The sequence below is a fragment of the Lytechinus pictus genome, chromosome 7 (genome assembly GCF_037042905.1).
Source record: "Lytechinus pictus isolate F3 Inbred chromosome 7, Lp3.0, whole genome shotgun sequence".
Classification (NCBI taxonomy): Eukaryota; Metazoa; Echinodermata; class Echinoidea; order Temnopleuroida; family Toxopneustidae; genus Lytechinus; species Lytechinus pictus.
Genome location: NC_087251.1, coordinates 12,064,470 through 12,081,326, shown reverse-complemented (window position 1 = coordinate 12,081,326; position 16,857 = coordinate 12,064,470). Strand labels below are relative to the sequence as shown.

Below are 16,857 nucleotides of genomic sequence, written 5' to 3'. Positions count from 1 at the left end.
CCTATGTGGAAATTTAAAGTGAAAATATTCTGTAATGAAGACAGGATCATATGTATAGGCAAGGCATGCAAATCCATGGGGGCAAAGTGGCCACTGACGCCCCCCCCCCCCCTCTATTGGCGGCGAAAAGGGAAGCTAAAGAAAAAGAAGAGGGAATGAAAAGATGAGTTAGGGAAGAAAATTATAAAAGAAGGAAGAAAGTATAATAAAACTGGGGAAGGCCTATAATAGATCTATGACTATATTAATTTCTTGTCATATTAATTTTTACTATTAATATTAAATATATCAAACAAGAACCAAAACATCTTAACCCTAACTTACAAGGGGGGGGGGGCTAAAAAAATTTTGCAATAAATCCGCCATGCAAATTTGTTTTGACCGTGCTGTTCACTGAATGTTTACTTTCATGTCTTGTACAACTTTTGAGACCAAATTTTGGATACCTGGGTATTTGGTTTAGATATCCCGCAACATTATGTAAGTGCTTGTCAGATCTAAAGTTGTCAAAATGATTTCATGAATAATGCCTTGCAAAATGTATTCAGCTAATATCCATTATTTTTACATTTTTTAGATCAGTGATCTGCATCAAATAATTTCTGTACATTATTAGTAAATGGTTTATTACAGGTGCGAGACTCCTCTAGCACCCTAAATTCAAAGAGAATGACAAAGTAACTAATAAAGATTAAGGGAAAGGGAAATCGTTCAAATCTGATAGCGGGCCCTTAGCTAAGGTAAAAACGTGGTAAGCTTTCCATAACAATGTGGTATCATGGCTTCATGCATCATTTAATGATGGATGGTTATTACCTCAGAGGACTTTATCATATTCGCAGGTTTCATGATTTAGCTGTGCCAATAACATTGGCATAATGGCAAGAATATGCTGCACAGCTGAATATCTGCAAGATACTATAGGAATTGTTAGCACGGAGCTTGTGTACCCAGCCTGTGATTATCATGAAGACTCATGGGGTAATTGTCCATAATTTTTTACTTTTAGTTGAAATAAAACAAAAGTTTTCTCTTAGTAAGTATGACTTTGATATCGTGAGTCAGTGATTTTAAGTTCTTTTCAATGAAAGAAGAAGAACAAAATCAGCATCTACCGGTAGTCTTGTTTTATCACAAATACCTTTACGAACACCGTACGAACAATTTTATGCCATTTATTGCTATGTATAAAATTGTTGGTAAAGGTACACTACCAGTCAGCTATCTTCAACTCACTATTACCTGTAAAACACTAGGAAAATAGATTCAGTCTACTGAATCTATTGTTGTCTGGTTTTACAGGTAATACACTGACTGGTAGTGTATTTGCGACATAGGGATATGAATACTTAAAGCACAACTTTATAAATCATTTTTTTTTTCTTTTTGCAGTTGGAGCAGTATGCCGATAACATTCTCACCATGACAACGACAAACAATGAGCAATATCAGTGTATTGTTCCACCTGAAAATGACCCCAATGCTCAAGATGTTCTGTCATATCATGGTCCATCAGCCAATAAGCTAATGGAACCTCTATTGAAAGGGGGATCCTGCACCCTTAGGGTAAGTCTTAATCCATTCTGGACAAAATTACTACATTTATTGGTTTTACCCAATAACTTGGTTGACCAATAACTTTACTTTCGATGCCCTTGAAATGATGCAAATTACACATGAAGACAAATTTGAAAAACTTCATTTTTACACATTGGTTGCCCAGTTCTGTTGCATCAATATATTTTGTCAGTGTTAACAGAAATGTTGTAAGGGAGATGACCACTTAAATCTTTATATTGGCAGGACTATCGACATGTCAAATTCAATGTCCCTCAATTCAAATAGGAAAATTTTAATAGTGTGTATTTTTAATCGGCTTTCATTTTTTGTTGGGTAGGTAAACTGTCAAAGGAAGGGAATGATATTGAACTTGGTAAATGAAAATGAAATGTCTTAGTAGTGGAGGTGTTGTGGCCTATATGGCACCTGACTAAACATTAATGTCTGAGCATTCCATCAAGGAAACTTATCTGTTTATTTCTTTTTATTGTACATTGGATATATGTGTGTATGTGTTTAAAAAAGTCATAATACATTATGTGACATGATTTAAAATTAAACACAGACATCTATAGATACTGTAGCTATCATCATCTTAGAAAATATACAGTAAGTATATACGATGGGTAAGGTAGAGGCTATAATGATATTACTTTTGGTGTTGTTACATGTAATTGTACAAATGATAAAGTTCTTGGTGAATTTAATGTATTATATTATAATGAATATGATTAATATTCTGTTAACATTGTGTATACTGTCCAGGTTGAAACATATTGGACCTATGAGCTATGTCACGGCATGCACATACGACAGTTTCATGAAGAAAAACTACCAGGAAGGGTAAGAAATTGAGCACATTTTGTATTACGCACATTAGGAAATGAACAAGCATCCAACATAACAGAGAAGTTTGCGTACGTTTGATTTAAATCGAACATATACATGTAATATACATGTATCAGTTAATATTCAGAAAAAAAACACTCCTAATGTTAGATAGAAAGGTACAGGGAGATAGACAGATTATGTGTATGTCAAGTGGCAGCTTCAACTGGGTAAAGCTGGGGTTGCGCTTTGTATCCTCTGGCGGAGTGCTGTATAAATCCAACAGTCATTAGAGAGAAAGAGAAAACATTATATGGTGGTGGGGATCTAATAGTTCTTTGCAGATGTCAAATCTTTTTAATATTTTTTTTTCTCAAATTAAATATTTATGATCACAATGACTGTTCATGAAAACTGTAAGGTACATACACTTTGTCAATATGAAGTATTCTTTAAATTAATTCTCCTTATTTATAATACAGGACACAAAGAGACAAGAATTCTTTCTGGGAAAAGACTTTGCATTCCCTCAGGATGAGAAGTTTGCCAGTCAGAATGTGTCAACGATTAAAGGTCCAGCAAAAGATATCAAAGTAAGTACTTATACATCCTCTTCATTAATTTTATAAAGAAGGAAAATTATCATACAAGTTTATTGTAACTATTATGAATAGAAATTTAAAAAAAGTTAATTGTTATGAAAAGTCAGGTGGTGCACTGTTGATTTAGAAGGTATTAAAAAAAAAACCTGACAGCATTATACAAATTGAATGAGCTTTTGAGGCTGAAAAGGAGTTAAAACACCCCTAAAATACATTAAATTGCAGCATATATGGTAATTCTGCTTGTAATTGGTATAAAAAAAAACATCTCACTGAAATTTTGTGGTATAGGTGCCTACAATATACCTGGACGGAAAGGACATTCCCTACTTTGAAGTCATCATGGGTAATGGCACTGCATGTGACCTGAAGGACAATACACCAAGAATGACCCGGGTGAAGTATGTGTGTGACAAGAATGGCCGAGGAGACATCTTATCTTTGAAGGAAACTAGTACATGTGAATATGAAGTAATTCTCTTCTCAACACATCTATGTAGTCATCCCCTCTACAGGTTTGTTCCATCTTTCTGTCATGATTTTCCAACAATATCTACACTTTCTTTGCCTATTTCTCTCTTTATCTTTTTTTCTTTATTCTAATTTTTAGCTCATCCGGCCCGAAGGGCCAAGTGGGCTTATGCCGTGGCGTGGCGTCTCGTCCGTCCACAATTTCAAAATGCTTCTTCGCCATTTCAAGTCTGATTTCAAATCTGTTTGCTTTATATGATAGCACTAGGTGGGGGATTCAAAACTTCTACACATAATTTTGAAATTCATTAAATATGCTAATTCATGCGCATTTTTCAAAATTCACAAAAAATGCTTCTTCTTTATTTGTTGACCTATTTTGAATTTTTTGCTTCCAACTGGTAGAGCTTCATGAGGTTTACCAAACTTCTACACAGAATTTTTGAATTTTGACCAGAACAATTTTTATGTTAATTTATGCAAAATTAATTTATGCATATTTTTAAAAATTCACTTAAAGGAGAATGAAACTCTTGGAGCAAGTTAGCTTTTGTGAAAGCAGAAAAATCAAAGAATAAGATCAACAAAAGTTTTAGTAAAATAGAACTAGCAATAGAAGAGTTATGAGCATTTGAATGTCGAGATCACTAATGCTATGGAGATCCTCCTATTGGCAATGCGACCAAGATCTATGATGTCACAGATGAACAACTCTCCCCTTTTGGAAACTGAAAATATACCCCAAAACATCTCTTTTTGCTCATTCTAATCATATGACAAACGATTCATCAATGATATAATGTTGTGAAACCTCTGTACTTGTCCTCTCATTAAGAGAACACCTCACCTTGTGATAGACTCTATAAAAGTGAGAATATAAGTGAATTAAGTACTAAAGTAATGAGGGAGTTGTACGTGTGTGACATCACAGATCTTGGTCGCATTGCCAATGGGAGGATCTACATGGCATTAGTGATCTCAATATTCAAATGCTCTTATTATTCATTCAATCTTCCTCAAACTTTCAACAATATGTTTCTTTGATTTTTCTCTTTGATATGGATTCAGCTGGTTTCAAGGGTTTCATTCTCCTTTAAAATGCATTTTCTTTAATTGTTGACCGATTTTGATTTTTTTTTTCTTCCATCTGGTAGAACTTCATGAGGTTCACCAAATTTCTACACAGAATTTGAAATTTTGTCTAGAAAATTATTTATGCTAATTTATTCATAAATCACAGAAAATGCCTCTTTATTTGTTGACAGATTTTGATTTTTTTTCTTCCATCTGATAGAACTTCATAAGGTTCACCAAATTTCTACACAGAATTTGAAATTTTGTCTAGAAAATTATTTATGCTAATTTATTCATAAATCACAGAAAATGCCTCTTTATTTGTTGACAGATTTTGATTTTTTTTCTTCCATCTGATAGAACTTCATGAGGTTCACCAAACTTCTACACAGAATTTTGAAATTTAGTCTAGAAAATTATTTATGCTAATTTATGCAAAATTTATTCATAAATCACAGAAAATGCCTCTTCTTCTTTATTTGTTGACAGATTTTGATTTTTTCTTCCTTCTAGTAGAGCTGCATGAGGTTCACCAAACTTGTACAAAAAATTTTGAAATTTTGTCTAGAAAATTATTTATGCTAATTTATGCAAAATCTATTCATTAATCACAAAAAAACGTTTTTTCTTCTTCATTTGTTGATCAATTTCAATTTTGTTTGCTTTATATGATAGCTCGAGGTGGTGATACAAAATTTCAACACAGAATTTTGAAACTCATTAAATATGCTAATTCATTCATATATTTTCAAAACTCACAAAAATTACTTATTTATTTGTTGATTGATTTTTATTATTTTTGTTCCATCTGAGAGCTACATGAGGTTCACCAAAAAAAAAAAAAAAAAAAAAAAAATTTGACTAGAAAATTATTTATGCTTAATTTATATGAAATTTATTCATAGATCATAAAAAATGCTTCTATGTCATTTCTTCATCAATTTCAATTCTATATCCTCAATTTATGTCACCAATATAATTCACTGTAGTGTCAACTGGGCTGAAATCAAAATTATGTTAAATTTTGTTGCGAGATGCTGGATGAGCTCCACATCATTGATGTGCTAGTTTTCTTCATGTCTTTCTAGCTTTCCAGTTCTTTCCATCAGAATTTGGGGGCTTTGGGTTTTTGTCTCATGCATAGCAGAGTGAGACTAAAGGCGCCGCTTTTCCGACGGCAGCGGCGGCGTCAACACCAAATCCTAACCAAAGGTTAAGTTTTTGAAATGACAGCATAACTTAGAAAGTATATGGACCTAGTTCATGAAACTTTGCCATAAGGTTAATCAAGTATTACTGAACATCCTGCCTTATTTTCATGTCACATGACTGAGGTCAAAGGTCATTTAGGGTCAATGAACTTAGACCATGTTGGGGGATCTTAACCTAAGGTTAAGTTTTTGAATTACCATCATAAGTATATGGATCTGATTCATGAAACTTGGACATAATAGTAATCAAGTATCACTGAACATCCTGTGCAAGTTTCAGGTCACATGAGTAAGGTCAAAGGTCATTTAGGGTCAATGAACTTTGGCCAAATTGGGGGTATTTGTTGAATTACCATCATAACTTTGAAAGTATATTGGTCTAGTTCATACAAATTGGACATACGAGTAATCAAGTATCACTGAACATCCTGTGCGCATTTCAGGTCACATGACCAAGGTCAAAGGTCAATTAACTTTGGCCATAATGGGGGTATCTGTTGAATTACCATCATAACTTTGAAAGTTTATGGATCTGATTCATGAAACTTGGACATAATAGTAATCAAGTATCACTGAACATCCTGTGCAAGTTTTAGGTCACATGATTAAGGTCAAATGTCATTTAGGGTCAATGAACTTTGGCCATGTTGGGGGTATTTGTTGAACTACCATCATATCTCTGTAAGTGTATTGGTCTAGTTCATAAAACGTGGACATAAGAGTAACCAAGTATCACTGAACATCTTGTGCGAGTTATAGTAGTTTTCAAAGTCAGCACTGCTGCTATATTGAATCGCGTGATGCAGGTGAGACCGCCAGAGGCATTCCACTTGTTTTACCAATGGTCAGTGATGCATATAGTCCAGGAATCTTTGAAATGATAAGTTGGGTTTCTAGTGGTTGAGTTTGATTGTCACAAAAAAAAATCCTTGTAATAAGTGGATTTTTTTTCTAAATGTCGTAAACGAATCCCAGTAACTTGAGAACTTTGGTTGGAAATAAGAAGACGGAGGTTGATGAGGGCCTCTAACAGGAAGCTTATTGATTGATCTTACATGATTGATTAAATATAATGAACAATACAGCAATCATAAAAAACAACTCTACAACCAATCATGAATTGTATTTTTTGAGTCCCAGGTCAACAATTTCAAATCTACTTTCAGTTAGATTTAAAATCTAAGGAGTATCTCTGTGTTAGGTTTTTGTTGTGTTTCATGAATCATCTTATCAATGCCAAGCATTAGCTACTGTACTCAGAACTTTGTTATTGGTATACACTCTAAATTTTATGGGGAAGTTATTCTTTGAAAATGGTTTCTTTTGAGCAGATTGAAGGAATCTCCGATCAATATGATTCAGTGCCATGCTATGGATGGTTCACCTGTTCTTCCTGAAGCATATGAAGCTCTTACAAGAAAAGACAATATACATCATGTGAATCAACCAAAGGTACCTTCTTTCTCCTCTTGGGATGCTTAGGCTTAGTGGGGAGAGGTTACTGGGAAGGACATTAAAGCAAAGCCAAAATATGTACTGTCATTCAGGTAAAAGTTTGATGAAATTTGAAAACAATGAATAAACTTACAACAATCAACCAATGTCCACTACTCAATTTAATGAAAAATTTCTGAACAATATCAAGATTTAAAAAAATAATGGATAAAACATATTTCCTCATATTTTATTAAAAAGTTTTGCTCTAATGCTTACGTATATTCACCTTCCTTTCTGATGTGAAAACTATTAGTTTAGGAAGATTTGGATGCTTGATTTTTACTTGAAAATATGTCAGAAATTGGTGGAACCAGTGAGATTAAGTCATCTTGACAAGAAGTGACTCTACCACTAGGCCATGAGCCAGAATAAAACTGAGCTGTTCTTGCTAAGCACTTTTAGGCGTTTTGTCATAGTTTGAATATGATGGTAGGTTGGTTGAATTATTCTTGCTTTATAGATAGTATGAACAATTATTTGAAAGTGAACAAAATTGATTTAATCTTTACAAGAACTTTACATCTTCTATCAGGAATCAAATGCACATGGAGGAGAGAACATAAGGATAATGAATGTCAAGCCTCCAGAGTGGCGAGAATGGAAATAATCAACACGTATGATGATAATTTTATACCGCTAATCTAAATCTTCCGAATAGTTGCATATACTTGGCTACCATGATCAGGCATATGAACTCTGTAGCCACACTTCTAAGAAATTGTTCATTACCATGATCTATTATAACTGAGATATGCACAGTCAGTTCTCATTCAAGACACAAGACAATGATTGCCATTTGTATGTTTGTATTAATAAAGCAAGCTGAGACAGATACTGAAACAAAAATGATCCAATCAGTGGACAGAGCTACAAGAGGACCAGTCACATCTCTGGCCGATGACCAGCTGTTGAGAGACTTTCTACGGGGAGACTACTGCCTCAACGGTGGCCAGGGATGGTGGAAGTTTGAATTCTGTTATGGAAAATATGCTCAGCAATATCATCAGGTAGGCGATTAATGATAAGTTCTCTTGTTTTTTCTCTTTCTACACATTCATTTCTCCCTTTCTATCACCATTTTATCTTTGTCTGTTTTTTTTCCCCACCCATTTCTCTCTATATAATTTCCTCTCTATCTCTCTTCTTCTCCCTCCTCTGTCTTCTTCTACCCCCTGTGTATCTCTATTTCTCATTCTTTCCCTCTTTTCTTTCTTTCACTATTACCTTTATTAGTTAATTTCTCTTTCAACCTCATTTTAATATTTGTATGCATGTAAGTTTCCACTTTATTAGAATTAGAACTTCAAAATAATTTATTTGCATGATCGCGTATGATCATCATATTGTATTTACAGGCATTATATGACTTTCAGTATTCAAAAATTCCAAAAGAAACATTCAATTCAATAGTGGTAAAGAGATTTCTTGTCAATACATTTTAACTTATTATTTAACATAATGATATTTGGCCAATGCCTTTATCTGTAATGTGATCGCAGAAGAGATATAGAAATCAGTTGTCATTCTTTGTCATTACCTTTGTTATTCCAAACTCAAACAATCCCATGTTTTTATATAAACTTTTTTATAGGATAAAACGGGGAAAACAATACTATTACTAGGTGCTTGGGATGAAGATGCTCATAAAAAATGGTGGGCTGATGCCAAAACAAAGACAAAATCTTCAACAAGGTAAGAAGTAGGACAACATTATCTATACCAGGGCTGCATGATATGAGATATTTCTATGAATCGTCTGTGATCTGTATTATTATTAGGCAATGAAAGGAGGGGGGGAGGGGAGGGAGAACGTTGGAGTGGTTAGGGTTCATACTTATATATCCCCCCCCCCCCCCGGTCAATTTCCAATCACCTGTATGAGGAACCTTCCTGAAAGGATCTGTCTCTGCTTAATGTGCTTCATATGAAAAGTTGTAAGGCTCTCAAATGAAGTTTAAAAAAATGAAAGAAGAAAAAAGGAGGTCGAATGGACAAAAAAATTGTTTTATGAAATTGCCCCAAGGCCCTGGTGAGTTGGATTATGGTTACATGTGGGTATACTGTCTACTTTTCCATGATTCTATCTCATTGGTGTCCATGGAAACACTGTTTTCTGAAGTGTGATGAAGCCGGCCCCTTTCCTTACAATATTTGGAGAGATGATTTATCATGTACCCGGTATTGCCCATCATTGCATTTTTAGTGTCACAAATGATTCAATATTACTTTAAATTCATACTGTACATGAAAATTTGCAGGTTTTGAAAAAAAAATTCTCAATATTTTCCAATTTATCATTTTCACAGCCAAAAAGCTGTATTTGCAATCTATCTTTTCAAATGATACCTTTGGTTGTCAAATCAATTTGTATGTAGATCATGCCTTCATTAATCTTCTAGCTCAAATTCATTCCCAGTTTGTCTCCTTTTAACACAATATATTTACATTTTTTCCTGTATTGCAGTACCAAACAAGTCACTCATTTTTATTCTGGAGGTGATATGTGTGATTTAACAGGGAAACCTCGCCAAGTTCAGGTGAAATTGAAATGCAAGGAATCGCTGGGTCAGCACGCTGTCACCATATATCTTGTAGAACCATATACGTGTGATTATATTTTAGGGGTAAGTAGGAATTCCAGTAAAATAGCTTTACTTATTAAACCTTCTATGGTACAAGGTTCAAATTGAACGATATTTAAGATAGAGGCTTTTATTTCATGCTGATGGAAAACATGCCAAATACATGTTAGATATTGTGCTGTTGGTGCTTAAGAACAACCTTAGGTCATACTTCTCTCTGTAAAACATTTCACAATATTTTGAACACCTGACAAAATTTATCTTATAAAGTGGGCCCCATGAGTTAGAAACTATTTGGGGTAATCTTTAAACCATTAATCCAGTCACCTCACCTACTGAATATTCAATTAAAAGAGGGCTGTGAAAAAGAATATCTCACCCTGAATCTAAGAAATAGACAACTATACAGGATTTGCAGCTTCCATGTGCCATTGGGTGCATCGTGGTCTAGTGGTTCTGACTCCCACATTTCAAACAGAGGGTCGTGGGCTCGAATCCTAGCCATGCAGTCAGACCGCAGGTCCCTATGCTAATGAGCAAAAAGGCCAGATTCATCCAAATCATCTCGTGGCTGAATCCTCCTCCTTGCAAAATCTCGTGATTCGTGAGATTTTCTTTCTCTAAGAATTTACCTGTTTTAACCTCAAGTTAAATGAAATATTATTGCAACATCAGATAGAGTAAAAGTTACTCTTTCATATTGGTCATTTATTTCGTATACAATATTTTGTTAAATAAGTAAATTTCTGGCCTGAAATTGTGCCTCAAAACTGAATTTTCTTCCTCTGTTTTCTTTTGCAAATTGTGCAAAACTTTTTATTTTGAGCCTCAATGATATCTATATCACCATAAAGCTGAACTTCTGTACTTTCTCACAATGCCACTCTTGATATGCGGCACCTTTTAATCAGGTCAAGATCACACTTTTCCCACCAAGGTACAAGACGAGATTTCTGAAATTTTGTACTTGCATGAAATCCAGAGTTCTGATTGGCTGGATAAGGTTCACAGAAGAACAGGCGCGGGGTATTTGAGGAGATTACCACATGGGAAGTGTGACCTTCCCACGAACCCAGGCACTGGAACCGTTGGAATTTGCCATTGTGTGGTCTTTTTGACCAATCAGAGTGCAGTATACTTGTTTTCAAGCTGCTTTATGTACTTGGCAAATGAAAAGTGTGATCTTGACCCGATTAAACCAATTCTTATTTTGAAACCTATATCATTTCAAAGCATACATATTCAGCTTTATCATGATATAAAAATCATTTGGGCTCAAACAAAAATAAAGTGTGAAAATAGCAGCTTTTGTCAGGTGAAAATATTTATTTTGTAGCATATTTTAGATCAAAATTTTAACCTATATTACAAAATCTTTGAATAATTCCAAACACATGACCTGAAAGAATGATTCTTCTTCTTTACAATGGTACCAAATTCATGAAATTCGATGCATAATTAGAGCAGCAATGACCGAATGAAAAGAGGTGTTTTGGTCCGCATCAAGCTCATTAAATATGCAAAACATCTCAAGTCATGAATATCACTTGGATGAAAGAAGCCACTTTCTTGGGACCTGCAGTCTGACTGCATGGCGTTTTCCTTCAGCAAGAAATTTATCCACACTGCTGCACTCGACCCAGGTGAGGTAAATGGGTACTGGCAGGAAGTAATTCTTCAAAAAGCTGTGCGCACCAGAATCGGTAGACCAGCTTAGCCGGGGTAATATAGGAACGCCTTGAGCACCTAGCAAGGTGGATACGTCTGCTATACAAATCCTTTATTATTATTTTATTAATATGAATCTCTTATAGTGCATTTTGAAGAAAATCAAATTAAATTCCCTTTGACTGAATCCTGTTCTTTCCTTTTCTTTATTGTATGTTTGCCTATTACTCAATCCCCAACATTCATTCTTACTCTTATCAATTCCATTATCTTTCTTTTAGGTTGAAGCTTCAATTATCTGTCCACTGTTGGATTCAGCAGATGAATATGGACTTTTACACACTGACGTACCAAAACCCTGATCGTGTCTTCCACAAGATTTGAAATTAAAGTACTTTTACATTCTATGAATGTTGGAATGATAAGTATTACTGAACTTTCAAGCAGCAGGACAGTATGTATCTCATCTTGGTCTATGAGTCAATACCTTCTAGGGTTGTTTCGTAAAGCCGTTTGTAAATCATGAACAACTTTACAAATAACTGGAATATGGAAAGAAAGAATGGGTTTCTGGGTTTTTTGTGAAAATTTTTACAAAGTGGAACATACTCGTGTTCATTCCATTATAACTGTTAACATTCATCTCAGTGCAAAGCATGTTATTTGCTTTGATGAAATATAACACATATTCAAGACAAATACTGGTATCAGGAAAGACTTTTGGCTTAATCTTTAGCACTTCTAATTCCAGTCATTTGTAAAGTCAGTAACTGTACAAACAGCTGTGTAAACAGCCCTGCTCTTTGATCTTGGGTCGGACTGCACAGGACTTTGACCATTATGGTAACTACTAGGGTAACAGGGCTCAGCAGCCAATGATAATCAAGTTTCCAATGGAAGTTAAGGGCAACTTTACCATAATTGTAAATGGCATGTACTGGCCTCTGGATGGAGACAGAAGTTATGCTCTGGCAGGATGACTTGGCATTTTGTCTCTCCATTTCTACCTCTCGTGTCCCACGTACGTGCATAGCGCCAACTTAATGTGTTCCGCCATCTTGCTTGTTGGTTGCCGATAAAATGCGCATTTTCAGATTTTTTAACGCTCAGTCATTATCCATGACTGAAACATTGACCAATCAAAAACTAAGATTCTATAAGAAATATGAATATTCATATACGAAAGTATAAACATAGATAATTCAGTTTTATGTGAAATTTAAACCCAATACTTCAAAATATGGTTAGTTTTATGTCTCTAAAATGACCCTTAAAACCAGAATTTTATTACTAAAAAATAAAGGTTTTCCCAAGTTGCCATGGTAACGCGGTCTGAGATATAAAAGCTTAGCAAACACTTCATTTCAGTGATCGAGGATGTATTTGTTTACGGTATACGTCTACATAAATTATAACATTTTTTTCCAGACCATGGATGAACTTTCAAAAAGAGACATTTTAGGCAAGTTTTTACGATTTCCGGCAATTTTCTGACACAGGCACTTTGAAGAGGTAATTTTTACAGAATTAGAAGAAGACATCATGGATTTTCCTAATTATCACGACGGATATGCAACTTACTTGTAAACAAATCAAACAAAGTCTATGATACATTTTCGATAATGCAAAAAGAGACATTCAAGTCTCTGATTGAGAGCCGCAGATTGAACATTCGCACGGCGCAATGGTAGCGTTTTCGCCGAATTCGTCGGGGCGAAAACTCCAAGCGAGCCGTACCACTCACCAGTCCCGAACGCTGCGCTGTATGTTTGATGATTTATCTGGTGCCATTTCGTGCTTATAAATTTGTTTTTTCTACAATGCCACTATCTCATTAAAATTGTTTGTCATGATAACATTGGAAATATTATCGTTTAATGGCCCGAAGGATCGACTGTAATAAAAGATACTTTGAAATATTGTCAGAGAGTGATTAGTTAGGTGATGTTTATGGTCAGAATTTAGTCATGGCTTCGGGTGAACTTACGCGAACGCGGTCACTTGCTCACGGGGCGAGTCGGCCTGGCCCTTTGGTGGAAGGCCGTTAGGCAACGTGCAGTGCAGCTAGTCTAGAGCAGAGTTGGGGAGTTATAGGTATAACAATACTTTGAAATAAGTAATCTGCAAATATTTTTGTCTTATCCCTTTGGATTACTTAGATAAGAAATTCAAATTCTCAAAGTTTAAATCAAATTTTAGACAGTGACAACAAAGAGTGGTGCTGTATGGGGGGGGGGGGGTTCTTGCATGCCCCCAATTCACGAACAAGAAAAAAAAAGGAAAAGGTAAGAGAATCTTGCGAAATTGTTCAATTGGATTTTTGTAACCAAAAGTCAAAATTATGCTTATGTCGCTTGCTTGCAACTATATATTTTATAAATTTTGCCTGATCGATACGCCATATCGTAGTACCCTCAATTATTTTCACTTGTTACGCCGCTGACATGACTGATATAACATCTACTAGTTTATGATAACATTATTTGGTTGCGGGATCAAAGCATCAGCTATAGCTAAACATTTATACTTTATGCCTGTTCAACTTCCAATACAGGTTTAGGCCTGTATTTATGAGATGTTAAGATCTATGGGTGCCTTTATTATTTTCAATTTCAATTAAAACAATTATTAATTATGTATTAATTTAGTATTAACCTCGATGATACATTTTATTGTGTTAAATCGTACAATTTCTGTTGTATTAAGCCCCTTATTAAGCCCTTTTAAAAACATGCTCAGTAGCAGACCCCCCCCCCATATATAAAGACAATAGAAGTGTATATAGAATTAATTGAACCCCCCCCCCCCTATTGAGGACAAAATGAAAAAAAATACTCAAAATAATCGACCGCCCCCCCCCCCCTTTGACGAGGCAGCTGTCGGTGGCCTGATGTCTTCATTGACTTCTTTTTGCTTGTAAAAATAATATTAAAGAAATAGGGGCTACTCTAAGTGTCCCCTATGAAAATTGATTTGGATCTGCAAGTGCATGAGGCTGCGCCCCCTCCAACGTCATAGCTACCCCATATCTTTAGGTTCTAGCTCTCATATTTTTCAGCTCCCTGATTTTTTGGAAGAAAAAAAAACGAGGCGAAAGAAAAGAGTGAAATAAATGAAATACGATTAATAAAAATTTGAGTTGTTTGAAAGAATTATACTTATCAGAGAAACTAAATTAAATTCTACAACCATGAAGAATAACAGCAATCTTGATAAATTCTGTTTTTTTTTCAAAATCAGAACCAATCAACCTTTTTCTGATTATTCTGTCACTTTCCATATTTTGGAGAAAAAAATAAAAGTGTTCATCGACGCCCTGTACTGCATGATGAAACTGTTTTCCCCACTCGGCCCTCGTAACCCCCCCCTCTCTCTCTGTCCCTCCCCCCCCCCCACCACAATGCCCCTTGCTCATTTCTCTTATCTCACCTTGACCTTAATTAATTAATCTTAACTATTTGGCGGTACAGTCAAACGTGACTGGTCGCCATCATAGTTTCATCCCCAACAAACAAGGAACAAACAATAACAATTCTGTTTTTCGACCCAACATCATTCCTTTCAATACGCGTAAGGCTATACGTGGGCATGCACAAACAACGTGGGTTAACAAAAACTGACCCGCGTTTGGACTGAAATTGTGATTAAAATAAAAATGTTATAAATATGAAAAAAATATGTGTATAATGAAGGACATTTGATAAACGGAAAAACATAAATCGCTAATTCATAAAAATGCTGGAAAAGATTTGACAGAGGTTTTTAACAACGGTAGTCAAGGGGAATTAGTGTATGGGTGAATGGCGTTCGAGCGTTAGCCGGTGAGGGCGCGGGCCAAATCTGCCTGAATCTGGCAATATGGCGTCGTCCATTAAGCTGACGTTAGCCAGCGGCGACTGCACGTACGTGGTCCTCAGTCATGCTGTGAAGTTACTTAGAACAAGATGGGAAGATGTGTTGACATCCAGCACAAACTAAAATGACCTCCCATCCCATCTTGAAAGTTCAGTAGGACTGGCTGCCTTTAAACACTGCTATCCTCTGTAATAGTGTTTACACTATGGGTTACATGAGAAATGCGGAGATGCCAACTGTTATGATTCTTTTGATTAAATAGTATTATGTAAGGATTCTGGTTTAAGAAAAATCTGCATGTGTGTTTCCTTTAAAAATTCTGCTAATCCATAACAATATTACTTATGTTTTATGGGGAAAGGTTTGAATAACAGGTATTTCTGCCTAAGTCAACCTTCTGTAAGTTAGAGTATATAATATATTATAATCTGGAATTTTACATTTATTATCGTTCCTGAGAGAGCTTAACAATTTCACAGGGGTACTTAATATAAAATCTATACTATTCATATGGGAATTAGACATGTAAGTAGTTGACATGATAGATATTTAATATTTGTATGTCAAGCTTTCTAGATCTCACTTCAGCCATCCCAATTATACCATATTTCATTTCTGATGTTTTATGATATTATTATGATGTACCTAACAATTTATTCAAAAAGTTATTTTTTTAATTCCTGGCACTTTAATGCAAGCTTTACTGAATATTGCATTATTATTTTGTTTATCTGTTGAACCGTAGCCTAGTTCTCGATTTAAATAGGGTATATCAGTAAACTTTTTCTGTATGCACACATGTTGGCATATCACCAGATTAGAAAGACTTGTCCCCATATAGCATTGCAATTCTGTGTCAAATGCTAATCACATGGCAACTTGCATTAGCATCCTTTTTTTTCCCATGGTAAGTGAATTATGTAAGGATCCTTGATTAAATTATAGCTGAACTTTGCGAAAGTTGAATCAAACTTGCAGAAGTTGGATATAATCTTCTTTTATGAAATATCAAGTCAAACTTGCGTCTATTAAAATTGACGCCATTACAATCAACTAATGCAGGGTTGTATGTAGATAAGGATAATAGATGTATTTTTATTGGAAGAATGAGATGTTTTTTGTTATTGTGCAACTATCCACTGTCTTTCTTGATATTTCAAGTAATATGGTGAAAATTTACAACTGTAGAAGTTGAATTCAACACAGTCCAAGAATTAAAAGAATCCTTTTAGTTGGTTGCTTAAAGGACAAGTCCACCCCAACAAAAAGTTGATTTGAAAAAAAGGAGAAAAATCCAACAAGCAAAACACTGAAAATTTCATCAAAATCAGATGTAAAATAAGAAAGTTATGACATTTTAAAGTTTCGCTTAATTTCACAAAACAGTTATATGCACATCCTGGTCGGTATGCAAATCGGCAGACTGATGACGTCACCCACTCACTATTTCTTTTGCATTTTATTATATGATATATGAAATATTCTAATTTTCTCCTCGTCAATAGAAAC

At 34.9% G+C, this 16,857-nt stretch overlaps 1 protein-coding gene across 1 annotated transcript; it reads left to right on the top strand.

The window, feature by feature from the left end:
* Positions 1–1,095: 1,095 nt before the first annotated feature.
* LOC129265504 (endoplasmic reticulum lectin 1-like) lies at positions 1,096–15,139 on the top strand. The gene is made up of 9 exons (XM_054903492.2): positions 1,096–1,566; positions 2,326–2,403; positions 2,871–2,981; positions 3,282–3,505; positions 7,078–7,198; positions 8,062–8,250; positions 8,835–8,935; positions 9,708–9,867; positions 11,775–15,139. The coding sequence occupies exons 1-9, from the start codon at positions 1,423–1,425 to the stop codon at positions 11,853–11,855; spliced, it is 1,209 nt and encodes a 402-aa protein (XP_054759467.2). The 5' UTR covers positions 1,096–1,422; the 3' UTR covers positions 11,856–15,139.
* Positions 15,140–16,857: the final 1,718 nt, after the last annotated feature.

Bases quoted from the DNA above. Each gene is read 5' to 3' on its own strand.
- LOC129265504 (XM_054903492.2), top strand. From the start codon at position 1,423: ATGACAACGACAAACAATGAGCAATATCAGTGTATTGTTCCACCTGAA. The intron at 2,404-2,870 runs GTAAGAAATTGA...TTTATAATACAG, and splicing joins AAGAAAAACTACCAGGAAGG to GACACAAAGAGACAAGAATT. The intron at 3,506-7,077 runs GTTTGTTCCATC...TCTTTTGAGCAG, and splicing joins TGTAGTCATCCCCTCTACAG to ATTGAAGGAATCTCCGATCA.